Source organism: Lampris incognitus, chromosome 9 (genome assembly GCF_029633865.1).
Source record: "Lampris incognitus isolate fLamInc1 chromosome 9, fLamInc1.hap2, whole genome shotgun sequence".
NCBI classification, from domain to species: Eukaryota; Metazoa; Chordata; class Actinopteri; order Lampriformes; family Lampridae; genus Lampris; species Lampris incognitus.
In genome coordinates, this window is record NC_079219.1 from 21,141,759 (window position 1) to 21,154,266 (window position 12,508).

The window sequence follows — 12,508 nt, forward strand, 5'->3', positions numbered from 1 at the left end:
AGTGCATTGTCTCAGAAATACTTTTGTGTCTATGCAAACAATCCAATGATGTAATTGTATTCCTAAATATCACTAGAATAAGGTTCAGTGAATATACACCCTGTTTGTTTCATTTGATCATTAGTAGGGCATGAGCAGGGTTTCCGTCGGTCTGTAAAATGTTTTAAAAAGTGTTAAATTCAATTATCTGAATTCTAGGCCCAAAAAGGTCTGAAATTGTCTTAAAAACGATTTTATTAGGTCTTAAAAAATTTACTGGATGGTGATGTTCCCTTTATAATGTTACAATAACATCAAGATGCAAATAATTGCTAGATCAGTTTGTTGGTTTTGTTTTTTTTGTTTGCCGAATGGAGCCACAATCTTTGCAGCCCAGTCAGAATTTATCTGAATGGGCGTCCAGGTGGTGCGGCAATCTATTTCGTTGCTACCAACACGGGGATTGCCGGTTCGAATCCCTGTGTTATCTCCTCTCAGCAGAGGGAGGTGGAGCAGCGACTGGGACGGCTCAGAAGAGTGGGGTAGTTGGCCAAATTCAGTTGGGGAGAAAAAGGTGGGAGGGGATTTATTTGAGCACATTCATCTAACACATACAGTGTCTTGCCAAAGTATTCAACCCCCTTGACAGTCATCACTAATTTCTGGATTGTAAAAGATACTCACATCTGTTCCTGAACAATATTATTTTTGTGAACCCATAAGCTCAAATAGCATGTTCCCAAAGCCAAAATAAGTTATGTTTCATTTACTTTTTATTAATAAATTAAAATCTAAAATATAGTGCTTGCATAATTATTCAACCCCTTGTGCTCCGAAAGCTCCAAGTTTACACAAATGACAAATTATTCTTAAAACAAACTCAGGTAAACACAATGGGACATAATTAGTGTGCACCTTTAAGATATTAAAGTAATGGTCTTGTTTATGGGTATAAAAAATCACTCTGTGAACTCCATCAGAAAATTAAGACAAAGGAGCATGATACTGAAGTAAGAGACAAAGTGATTAAAATGCAGAAGTCGGGAAAGGGATACAAAGCAATATCCAAGTTTTTGGATGTCCCACGGAACACTGTTGGATCCACTGTCAGAAAGTGGAAGCTGTATCACACCACCCAGACGCTTTGTAGGACTGGCCGTCCCTCTAAGCTAAGTGTCCAAGCAAGACGTGAACTGGTGAGGAAAACCACAGATGATCCTGCAATCACTTTGAAGGAGCTCCAGAGGTCAGTGGCTGAAACTGGAGTAAATGTGCATGAGTCAATCATATTACAGGCTCTCCATAAATCTGGCCTGTATGGGAGGGTGGCAAGAAAGAAGCCGTTGCTCAAAACTATCCATTTAAAAGCACACTTGGAGTTTGCTACCAAGCATGAGAGACATCCAGTTAGGATGTGGGTAAATATTTTGTGGTCAGATGAGATGAAAGTTGAGCTTTTTGGCCAAAACTCAAAGTGTTATGTGTGACACAAACCTAACACTTCTTGTGCCTTAAAAAACACTCTCCCTACAATGAAGCATGGCGGCGGCAGCATAATGCTATGGGGTTGCTTTTTATCTGCAGGCCCTGGGAACCTTGTTCAAATTGAGGGAAGAATGGATGGCGCTAAATACAGGGAAATATTGGAAGAAAACATGTTGCAGTCTGCCATAAAAGTAAAGCTTGGGAGAAGGTTCCAGCAGGACAATGATCCTAAGCACAAGGCTAAAGCAATAACAGCATGGTTCAGCAACAAAAAGATGAACGTTTTGGAGTGGCCAAGTCAAAGTCTGGACCTCAACCCCATTGAAAATCTGTGGCACAGACTGAAAATCACAGTCCAGAGGCGCCATTCCACCAACCTGTAAGACCTGTACAAATTCTGCCAAGAAGAATGGGCAAAAATTACTCCAGAAGAATGTGCAAAGCTTGTACATGCTTACCCCAAAGAATCATGGCTGTTATTGCTGCAAAAGGGTACTCTACGAAGTATTGATATGTGGGGGTTTAATACTTATGCAAGTACTATATTTTAGTTTTTAATTTATTTTAAAAAAAGTCAGTGAAACATAACTTATTTTGGCTTTGGGAACATGCTGTTAGAGCTTATGGGTTTCACAAAAATAATATTGTTCAGGAACAGATGTGAGTATCTTTTATAATCCAGAAATTAGTGATGACTGTTGAGGGGGTTGAATACTTGCAAGGCATTGTAGCTAGCATGCCTTTGATATATACCACTTGATTTCTTAAAGGGGACCTATTATGCTATTTTTCAACAATTTAATATAAGTCTTTGAGTATTTTTGCTGAAAATACCACTCAAATTAAGTGTTCTAGCATGCTTCTATACCCCTCTGTTGACCTCCTGTTCAGATTACTCGGATTGAGCATATGCTAATTTGATGCAAATGAGCTGCTGCACCCCACGCCCCACTCCGTGATGTCATTCCCAGGTGAGAACGAGATGTAAACAGAACCTCTTCAATCCACTCCACCGAGTTGACGGATACTTGAGGATCTTCTTTGAGTGTAAAAAATAACATCTCAGTCATTGTGTATATAGCCATTCCGTGCGAAGACATTACGCTAGCTAGCGGTACCTACAAAAAATGTCGACCTTTATAGCCATGTAAGGCAGGTGGGTGGAGATATTCAACTGAAGGCAGGATTATTATAATGATTTTCCTTCCGTGACGTAAAGGGCAGAAGGATATTTGAACGGTTTGCTGGGTCTGAACTTTTTTCAAAAGTTTTCAATTTGGCTGCCCACAACAAAATGACTGGGTTGTTTTGTGTGTTAGTAGGCCCATCAGAGATTCAGATATGCAAAAACACTGAAAAAGTGAGTTTTGCATAATAGGTCCCCTTCAAGTCAACTTTGATCTCTGCTGTGGCGGGTAACGCAGGGAAGTGTAACTTCAGAGACAACTATGGAGAACAGCAGGTTTAGTACATGGTTGAAGCCAATTGAGGGAAATCGGTATGAAGCCTTCAGCTGCATTTGTGAGAAAATATTCAACCTAGGCATAATGGGAATGAATTATAAAATTATATATTATTATTATACATTACAATTGTTACATTGCAGTGAGTATTAATAAGTAATTTTAGGACCTATACATACCGATTTCTCTTCATATGCTTCATATTTTTGCCGTTATGGCTGTGAAATAGGTATTGAATTACATTCTAAGTGGTATTAACAAGGTCTTAAATTTGACTTGTTTTAGACCCACAGATTGAGTGAAGACTGAATGCACAAAATATTTGATGGGTCTCAGGTCAAAAAGTATCTTCACAGATGACTTGTGTTGTGAAAAAGTTTGGGAACCCCTGGTTTATGGTGTATTTTGATTGTCATTTTATGGGAATCAATGAGTGCACACACCAGAAAATAGACTCAAGAATGATAGGATAATAATAGGTCAATAGGATATAAAACCTTCACTTCACTTTGTGCTTTGAAGTGTTGTATGTTGGGCTTGGTTGGTGTGGAAAAAGCAATAATTGGATTGGAATAGTTGGGAGGTTAATTGTCAGAGCCACAGTGCCCTGATAGTAAATGTCAGAAATAACCTGATCATCTTGACTGTACTTCCTGGTTTATTCTGCCTCTTCCTGTTCCTTCTCTGTGTACACTAGTAACGGAGGACAGCTCGGACGACGATGAGCCGCTCATTAAGATGATAAAGAAGGACCCGTCTGATGAGCAGCTGAAGGAGACTGTGCAGAGCCTCCTGAAGGAAGCCAACTTGGAGGAGATGACCATGAAACAGATCTGCCAGAAGGTACCTACTACTATACCTATACCCTTTTTACCCATAAGCACGTGCCCTACATATATGTAATAATAACCACGTGAAACAAATTTGCCAGGCGGTACTGACTAATATCCCGAACTGGGGCAGGGATCATATTGCTCTGTTAACTCAAATATAAAATATAAATTAGGACAGAAAAAAAATCACTTAATTACTTGAATACTTGGATTGTTTGTATCTCCAGTTGACACAGTATGGGGAAAAATTATTCAATAAAATAACCGATAAATTAAAACCCCTGAATACATAGGCTCTAATCTGTACCCACAAACATATGTGAACACACAAGCACTGACTGCCGATCTCTGTGTTCCAGGTATATGACACATACCCAGAGCACGACCTCACCAGCAGGAAGGACTACATCAAACAGACAGTCAAATCAGTAAGTGTCGGTGTATGGGTGGCGTAGCGGTCCTATTCCATTGCCTACCAACATGGGGATCGCTGGTTCAAATCCTGGTGTTACCTCCGGCTTGGTTGGGTGTCCCTACAGGTAGAATTAGCTGTGTCTGCAGGTGGGAAGCTGGGTGTGGGTATGTGTCCTGGTTGCTGCACTAGTACCTCCTCTGGTTGGTTGGGGCGCCTGTTCAAGGGGGAGGGGGAACTGGGGGGAATAGCATAATCCTCCGACACGCTACATCCCCCTGGCAAAACTCCTCACTGTCAAGTGAAAAGAAGCGGCTGGCAACATGTATTGACATGTATTGAAGGAGGCATGTGGTAGTCTGCAGCCCTCCCCAGCTCAGCAGAGGGTGGAGCAGCGACCGGGACGGCTCGGAAGAGTGGGGTAATTGGCTGGATACAATTGGGGAGAAAGGGGGGGGGGTCCAAAAAAAGTCAGTAAGTGTCCCTTCTTCACCCCTCTATATATACCAGGAGATGGTAGGATCTAAAAGTTTTACTCCAAATTCAGATCTGTACCATATGAGATAGAAAGAAGGTGGGACATGTACCTACTAATAGGAAAAACTGGGCAAATTTTTAATGGATTGGGAGCTCCAGACGCTCTTTGAAAAAATAAAGCTTGAGAACATTTGACAGGAAGGCATTCTTTTATTCTGTCAGCTGCTAATTTGGCCTTTCATTGCCTTACCCAAAATGCTTTTCATGCATTCCCTTTTCTTTTGTCTGTTTTACTTTGAAGGACCACTTAAAGCACTTTGAAATTAATCTTTAAAGAGTTATTGAACACTTGTCTTTGCCTGTCTTTGACGACTCCGGTTTTGAAAAAGGGGGGGGTGGGGGGTTTGAAATTAAGAGTGATGGGGTCTCATGTGCTTGTTGTATTTATCACCTGAGGGCAATCAGTTTTACCAACCAAGGGAAATACCAGTATGATTTCAGCTAAAAGTGAAATTAAAGTTTTACAGCCACTTTAATAAAAGCAGTTTTAAAATAAATCACTGAACTTGGATATTGTATTTTGAAATGTATCATCACATCCTGTTTTATGTTACCATTCTGCCAAATCATATACTTTTGTAAATACAATCTCACTTGGTTGATGAAAAATAGACTGAGTAATAATTTATAGTTGGAGAATTAATTGCTAGTGTTTTTTTTTTAAATACAACTCTTGGATCAGTTCTTTTACCAGCTAGCTTTGAATTTCTTTGGAAATTAGCTTTATTTATTTGATGTCTTTTCTAGAATAAACATAGTAGCAGTTGATAGTTAAGTTTGATGTTTTTTCAAGCTTTTCGGTGTGAAAAAGGATTTCAGCTGACAGTCTGAGCCCTCTGGCTAATTTTTGACTCTCGTGTTTGGTCCCAAGTGGGAACTGCACTTTTTTTCCTCTTTTTTTTTTAAAATAACTGAAATACAGGGGTGCAAACATGTTTTTGTCTTTCAGCAAAAATTGCCGTTTTGAATCCAGAATAGGCCATTTGTGTAGATATGATAAGTTTTTAAAATGGGGTGGGGGGGTTCTGCGAGGACAGAATCACGGGGAAGGAAACGAGAATGATGCCTTCTGAGCTGAAGAAAAAAAAAGCTCCTGGCTTAGCACCAGAGGTGGGAAGTACTGTACTTAAGTAGATTTTTCAGGTATCTGTACTTTACTTACAGGCTCGTTACTTTAGTTTCAATGCATTCAGGGGGAATTATCGATTATTAACATTATAACCCTGTAGACTCATAAGTGAGTCTGTAAATGCTTAGTGGAGATAATCTCAGTTGGTCTCGCGATACCAGACGGACGTAATTTTATTTGAAGTTGGAATGATTAAGATTATAGTAAAGCTGAACGATTTGGGGAAAAAAGGACTATACCGGTGTTGTCACATGTTTTTGTTTTCTTCATATTTTCAGGGGATAGACCTATCATAAAATTATCTACTTCTCTGGCTAATATTCTCGGTGCCTTGATGGAAGTCATGGATGTTTGAATCCATAAAACGATCTTTTCACCAAGGACTATTTTCGGGCTAGACTTCAAATTAATCTGTGCCTTCAACTAAATGAAAACACAATGATAATGTAACTTTGACTGAAAATAAAGGTGACATGGTGAAATGGCCAAGCCTGTAATTTTTACTTTTATACTGAGTACATTTCAGAGCCTGTACTTTTTACTTTCAACTTGAGTAAAGAAGTTGAGTCAGTACTTCTACTTTTACCAGAGTCTATTTTTACACAAGAATCTGTACTTCTACTTGAGTAAAGAATGTGTGTACTTTTGCCACCTCTGCTTAGCACGTATAACACAGGGCCATCTCTTGGAGGTCAGTTTTTAACAGCCTACATGTCTTAAGGTTAGAATCCTTTACAGTATCATTAGGATAACCTTAAATTGGCTTATATGACGATGTGTCAAGCTTGGGGCTGTTAAGTAGCCTGATCATGGTTGAGTTGTTTTTGTATGGCGAATGCTAGCCATCGCAATTTGGATATAACATTAGGTTTTTATCGTTATTTCTATGGAGTCTAAAATTTGCTAGCATACTTGTTATTCCAAATGTTACTGATGTTAGGACTACTCGTTTAACATTACTAACGTTGCCATTTTGCCAACAACATAGGTTGAACTCAAGTGCCAACTTGACGTTAATGTTGGCCCCTGATGATGGTTCCACTTTCTTTATGCTTAGATATTAGCAAGGCTAATACTGTTATAACCATGACTTAAACAGTTTGCTTTTGGATTTTTTTTTGGAACATGAGACTAATTCATGAGACGGTGTAGGCATTTATCTAAAATTGACCTACATTTCTCATGATGTAGTTAACGCAAGGCTTATCTCGCTTGAGAATGGAGTAAATGCCAAGCTTACTCAAAACAACAGAGGCTGAATTGAAATTACCTTGTCACAGTTTTCCTTTTGGTTGTACTGGTTGTGAAATCAATTTATAAATGTCATATCTAAGCCCTGTTTTGTTTTGTTTTTTTGACCAGTGTTGCAATACCTGTAAAGAGCAAAAACGACAATTTTTACCACCACCCCCCACACACACACACCTGTTTGTATAGCAATGTCAAAATGAAAAATTTGTGGACTATGATGTTTGTGAATGACATTGCAATCTGTAGCAAGAGTAAGGTGCAGAGCCTGGAGAAGTGGAGGTATGCACTGGAGAGAAGAGGAATGAAAGTCAGTAGGAGCAAGACGGAATACCTATGCGTGAATGAGAGGGACGACAGTGGAATGGTGAGGATAAAAGGAGTAGAGGTGAAGAAGGCGTATACTTGGGGTCAACTGTCCAAAGTAACAGGGAGTGTAGAAGAGAGGTGAAGAGAGTGCAGGCAGGATGGCGTGGGTGGAGAAGAGTGTCAGGAGTGATTTGCAACAAGGGTACCAGCAAGAGTTAAAGGGAAGGTTTACAAGATGGTTGTGAGACAAGCTATGTTATTTGGTTTGGGCAGGAGGCAGAGCTGGAGGTGGCAGAGCTTAAGATGCTAAGATTTTCATTGGGAGTGACGAAGTAGAACAGGATTAGGAACAATTATATTAGGGGGACAGCTTAGGTTGGACGGTTTGGAGACAAAGCAAGAGAGGCAAGATTGAGATGGCTTGGACATGTGTGGAGGAGAGATGCTGGGTAAATTGGGAGAAGGATGCTGAATATGGAGCTGCCAGGGAAGAGGAAAAGAGGAAGGCCAAAGAGGTGGTTTATGGATGCGGTGAGGAAGGACATGCAGATGGCTGGTGTGACAGAGGAAGATGCAGAGACAGGAAGAAATGGAAACGGATGATCCGCTGTGGCAACCCCTAACAGGAGCAGCCAAAAGTAGTAGTACTAAAATGACAAATTTGTGTGAATAAATGCAAGATGGTTGGCAATGTTTGTGATAATTTAGACTTTAGGGTGCCTTTTATGCATGTCTACAGAGAATGAGATTGCGTTTCACATGGACCACAGTGCCACATAAAAACAATGTGCAATACAAAACGTACTTCACAAACCTAAACATCACAAGGACACCTGACATGGACATTGAGTTTCTGGCAGCGATAGTTGTGCAGGTAAGTATGATGTTTAGAGTTACAATACAGTGAATTGTGCAAAAGGAATAACGTCAAAAAGTCATTGTGTGGAAGGTCTGAGTTTTTAGGCTGTTGAGGAACCTCACATTCTGAGTTATGGAACTGTTGCATAGTCTGGTGGAGGCAGCACAGATGCTCAGGTACCTCCTGCCAGAGGTTAGGAGGGTGAAGTGGGTGTGGGAAGAGCGGGTAGGGTCCTTCACGTTGCTGAGGAACTTCCAGGTGCACCAGTAATCGTAGATGGCCTGGATGGATGGGAGAGCAGTTCCTATGGTCTTTCCAGCTGTCTTCACTATCCACTGTAAGGACTTGCGTTCAGAGGCCTTGCAGTTCCCATGCCAGACAGTGATACAGCTGGTCAGTATGCTCTCTATGGTGCCTCTGTAGAATGTGGTGAGGATTGGTGGGGGGAGACTTGACGTCTTCAAATGCAGCAGGAAGTAGTGATGCTGCTGGTAATTCTTGGAGAGCGCAGTGACATGTGAGGACCAGGAGATGTCGTCTGCGATGTGCACCCCCAGGAACTTAGCGCTGCTGACTCTCTCCACGTCTGTACCATCGATGGTCAGGGAGGTATAGTGGATGCTGGTCTTTCTAAAGTTGATGATTACCTCCTTAGTTTTCCTTATGTTTAGGGAGAGGTAGGTTGTTGATTTTGCACCATGCTGCCAATTGGTCCACCTCCGCTCTGTTATGGTTATTCATCATTGTTGCTGATGAGGCCTACCACTATACTAGTGTCATCAGCAAACTTTATGATGAGGTTGGAGATGGATGATGCTGTGCAGCCGTGAGTCAGCAGGGTGAACAGGAGCAGACTGAGCAAAGTCCTGTGGAGTCCCGGTGCCCATTGTAATGGTCCTGAAGGTGATCTTGCTGATTTGGACTGACTGTGGCCTCCCCATGAGTAAGTCTGGCACCCAGTTGCAGAGTGAGGTGTTAAGGCCCAGCTGGCTCAGCTTTCCGATCAAATGTTGAGGTATAATTGTGTTGAAAGGTGAGCTGAAGTCTTAAGAACAACATCCTCACAGAGCTGTTCTTTCTCTCCAGGTGGGACAGGGCTGGGTGAAGGGCAGAGGTTATGGCATCTTCTGTGAAGCAGTTACCATGGTATACAAACTGGAGGGGTTCCAGAGTGGAGGGGGAGGCTGGACTTGTCGTACTTCAAGACCAGCCTCGAAGCACTTCATGATGATGGGAGTCAGTGCAATGGGGCGGTAGTCGTTGTGGCAGGACACGGGGGACTTCTTTGGCACTGGTATGACAGTAGTAGACTTGAAACACGTGGGGGAACACTGCTTGGGACAGCGAGATGTTGAAGATGCCAGCGAGGACATCAGCCAGCTTCTCAGCACAGCTCCTGATGGCTCGGCCTGGAATTCTGTGGACTCGCAGCTTTGCGTGGCTTGACTCCGGAGAGGGTCTTTCTCATGTCATCTGCAGTCACCTGCAGAACATGGTCATCCATCAGGGAGGTAGTCTTCACCACTGACACGTTGTTCAGTCTCTGGTACTTAACTTTAACTCTGTTATGTGAATTGAATGTTCATTGTCTGGTTCCATTTCAGAATGAGAGAAGTAGGGGAGAATGAGGGACTGCTGGTAAAGCAGATTGAGGCAGGTGTGAGATGCAAGTAGAGCTGGAGCTGGCTGAAGCTTGAGGCAGCTATGGACATTAAGGGTGCAGCACACACATTTCCATTGTAACATATCTTTAAGAAGGTTGACATACCAGGACATGGTAAATGCATTCATTGTGTATCAACTATGGTAATAAGGGCTCACGCGCCCTCTTGGCTCACTGTCAAACAGTACCCTGAACTGATATTCTCCTTACATTACTTCAGTGGCTGTAAGATTACATTAATTCTAGAGTGAGTTTTTCCCTTCCCTGGAAATGTAACTTTGTTACAATGAAGTACATAAGTCCTGGATGAAATCTCAACATTTCTGTGCAGATATAATATACACATTTCTCATAATAAATTTGCCAAAATTGTGCCCTTGTTGGTTGACCTCTGCCATAGTTGTGTAGTCATAGTTGTGTAAGTCAGTGCTTACATGTACACGTACTTTTGTCACAAACATGTCACCATGCAGAAATATTATGAATTTTAATGCCTCGTCTGATCACAGAGACAGACTGATCCAACCCACCACTCCCTGTGTCTCACCACCTAAATGTTCTTTTTCTGAGCATTTTTCAAATATGAGGGAGGGGAGAAGCACACATATTGGGGCTTGATTTATCGTAAAATCTCCCAAATACATATTTTTTAAGTGTACACAGTTTTTTATAGCTATTTAAAGTTATGAGCTTTGATATGAAGTCTTGTTTTTATTTTTTTCTGTTCTTCTCTATAGTTAATCACCTGAGGATGCAGCGAAGTGTGACAGCAGCTGAGCAGGGATTGAATGTCAATATTTGAAGAGGATGAATCGGTGAACATTTTGAAGCTACGTCACTGATTAACAAGTTGTTTTTGCCTGTGTTGATTTCACGTTGCCTCATCCTGTCAGATGAGCATTTTGTTAATGTTTTGTCTTTTTTTTGTGTTTAGGTGTAATTCACTAACTGAATAATTTGTTAAATGAACTCACTGCTCTCCTACAGTTTATTCAGCGGGTCAGTGACAGACGATTGGCTTTCCAAGACCGGTTTAAGGTTCTTTATGCACAAATTCTTCAGTCATGACCAAATCCAAGGCAAAGTTTTGATTTATTAAAAGAATAAGAAAACTACAAATCAGTAGGTAATATTTCCTACAACTTTCTGCCAAGTTTTAAATTTTTAAACTTGCCTCTCACTTCTGTAGGTTTGATGTATACTTTTCCTTTTTTTTTCCTCTTTTTTTCTTTTAACCATGCTCCTGGGAAATAGCACTATGTGATCTAGGACAAGTCAAAAAAACTTTATAATGTGGCCTTAATCATCTGGTCTGCTATGTTTCAGTATATCACAGTTCTCAGTTAAGTATTGGTCAACAGACTGAAAAAAATTTTTTTTTCAACCCAGGTCAGTTTTGTTTAATTTTTGTTTTTTTGGCACTTGCATGAGTCTTAACTAATGAAGGTATTTGAATCCATGATTTAAGGATGTAAACACTGAACTAAAATGAGCTCAACATTTTGAAGGTCACGGTGTAGGTTGGGATTTTTTTTATACATATTTGATCTTTTATAGTGTCCACCAACTCTGTTTTCAATGGCTTTGGTTGCCTTCATAATTCTTTTTTTTTCTGCTTTTAATTTGTATATGAGTTTTTGAAATTTTTTATTATTTTTGATTGACACCTGTTTCAGCCAATCATTTTTTGGCCCATTTGTTCAAGCAGAAGGGTTTTCTTTTGTCTTGGGTTTAATTGGTAAAAAGTTGGATGTTTTACTCAGTGTTAATTTTTCAAAGATATGGCTAAGGTTGCGCTAAATAGTTAACCTGCAGATTAAAGTTGACTTTTTTGATAAAAAAAAAACCCCCAAAACAAAACCGTTTTTTTTGTACTTGCATTATCTTATGCCAAACTGCAGTGCAGGGTCAAGTCTGGAAAAACATGGATGATGAATTTACAGAAGCTGAAGTTTGGAAAAAACTAGGACTGTTCAGTGCCGATGGACATCCTGGTTTTATTATTCACTTGCTTGAAAAAGTCTAAAGAAACTGTTTTGACAAACATTTTTACAATAATTTTGTCACATACATAGTTATTCTAGTGCAGCATTGTGGTGAAATGCTAGGTGGCATTCAATCTAATGACTGAAAGACAAGAAAAGATCTAAGAATAAGGAAACGATACAATCAATCTAAAATAAAGCTACAATAGTTTTTTATAACTAATGAAAGTCACTGCACACTCACATTATCAACATAAGCTGTCTGAATATCCAGTCTGTCAATCTAACACTGAACGAGCATGCGAGCCCTCTAAAACAAAACAATGCACTGCATGAACCAGAATGTACTCGTTGAGATGTACGGAAACGAATTCAAACAGGAATCGAACCGCCCACCATTTATTAAACTTTGAAGAGAGGGCGCAGAAACAATCAACCTAAATCTAATGCCCATTGTGCATTTATGCAATAACTCTGGCTAAGTGTGGGGCTGCGATGGAGACCTTGTGTAATCTCAAAATGTGTGATGTATTGAAACTCGAACCAACATCCATTTGCAGAAATCTGAGGGCGAGGCGCATGCGTAGCCGAAATGCTCAGTGCCAA

The 12,508-nt window shown here is 40.5% G+C and overlaps 1 protein-coding gene across 2 annotated transcripts in view; it reads left to right on the top strand.

Annotated features, from left to right (window-relative positions):
- Nucleotides 1-11,763, top strand: part of dek (DEK proto-oncogene) — a 35,470-nt gene extending 23,707 nt beyond the window's left edge. For both annotated transcript variants that reach the window (XM_056286142.1, XM_056286143.1), the window contains exons 10-12: nt 3,625-3,770; nt 4,120-4,188; nt 10,655-11,763. In XM_056286142.1, the coding sequence (XP_056142117.1) occupies nt 3,625-3,770; nt 4,120-4,188; nt 10,655-10,666 (227 nt within the window). In that variant the 3' untranslated portion in view covers nt 10,667-11,763. The remainder of the gene's footprint in view (nt 1-3,624; nt 3,771-4,119; nt 4,189-10,654) is intronic.
- The last annotated feature ends 745 nt before the right edge of the window (nt 11,764-12,508 follow it).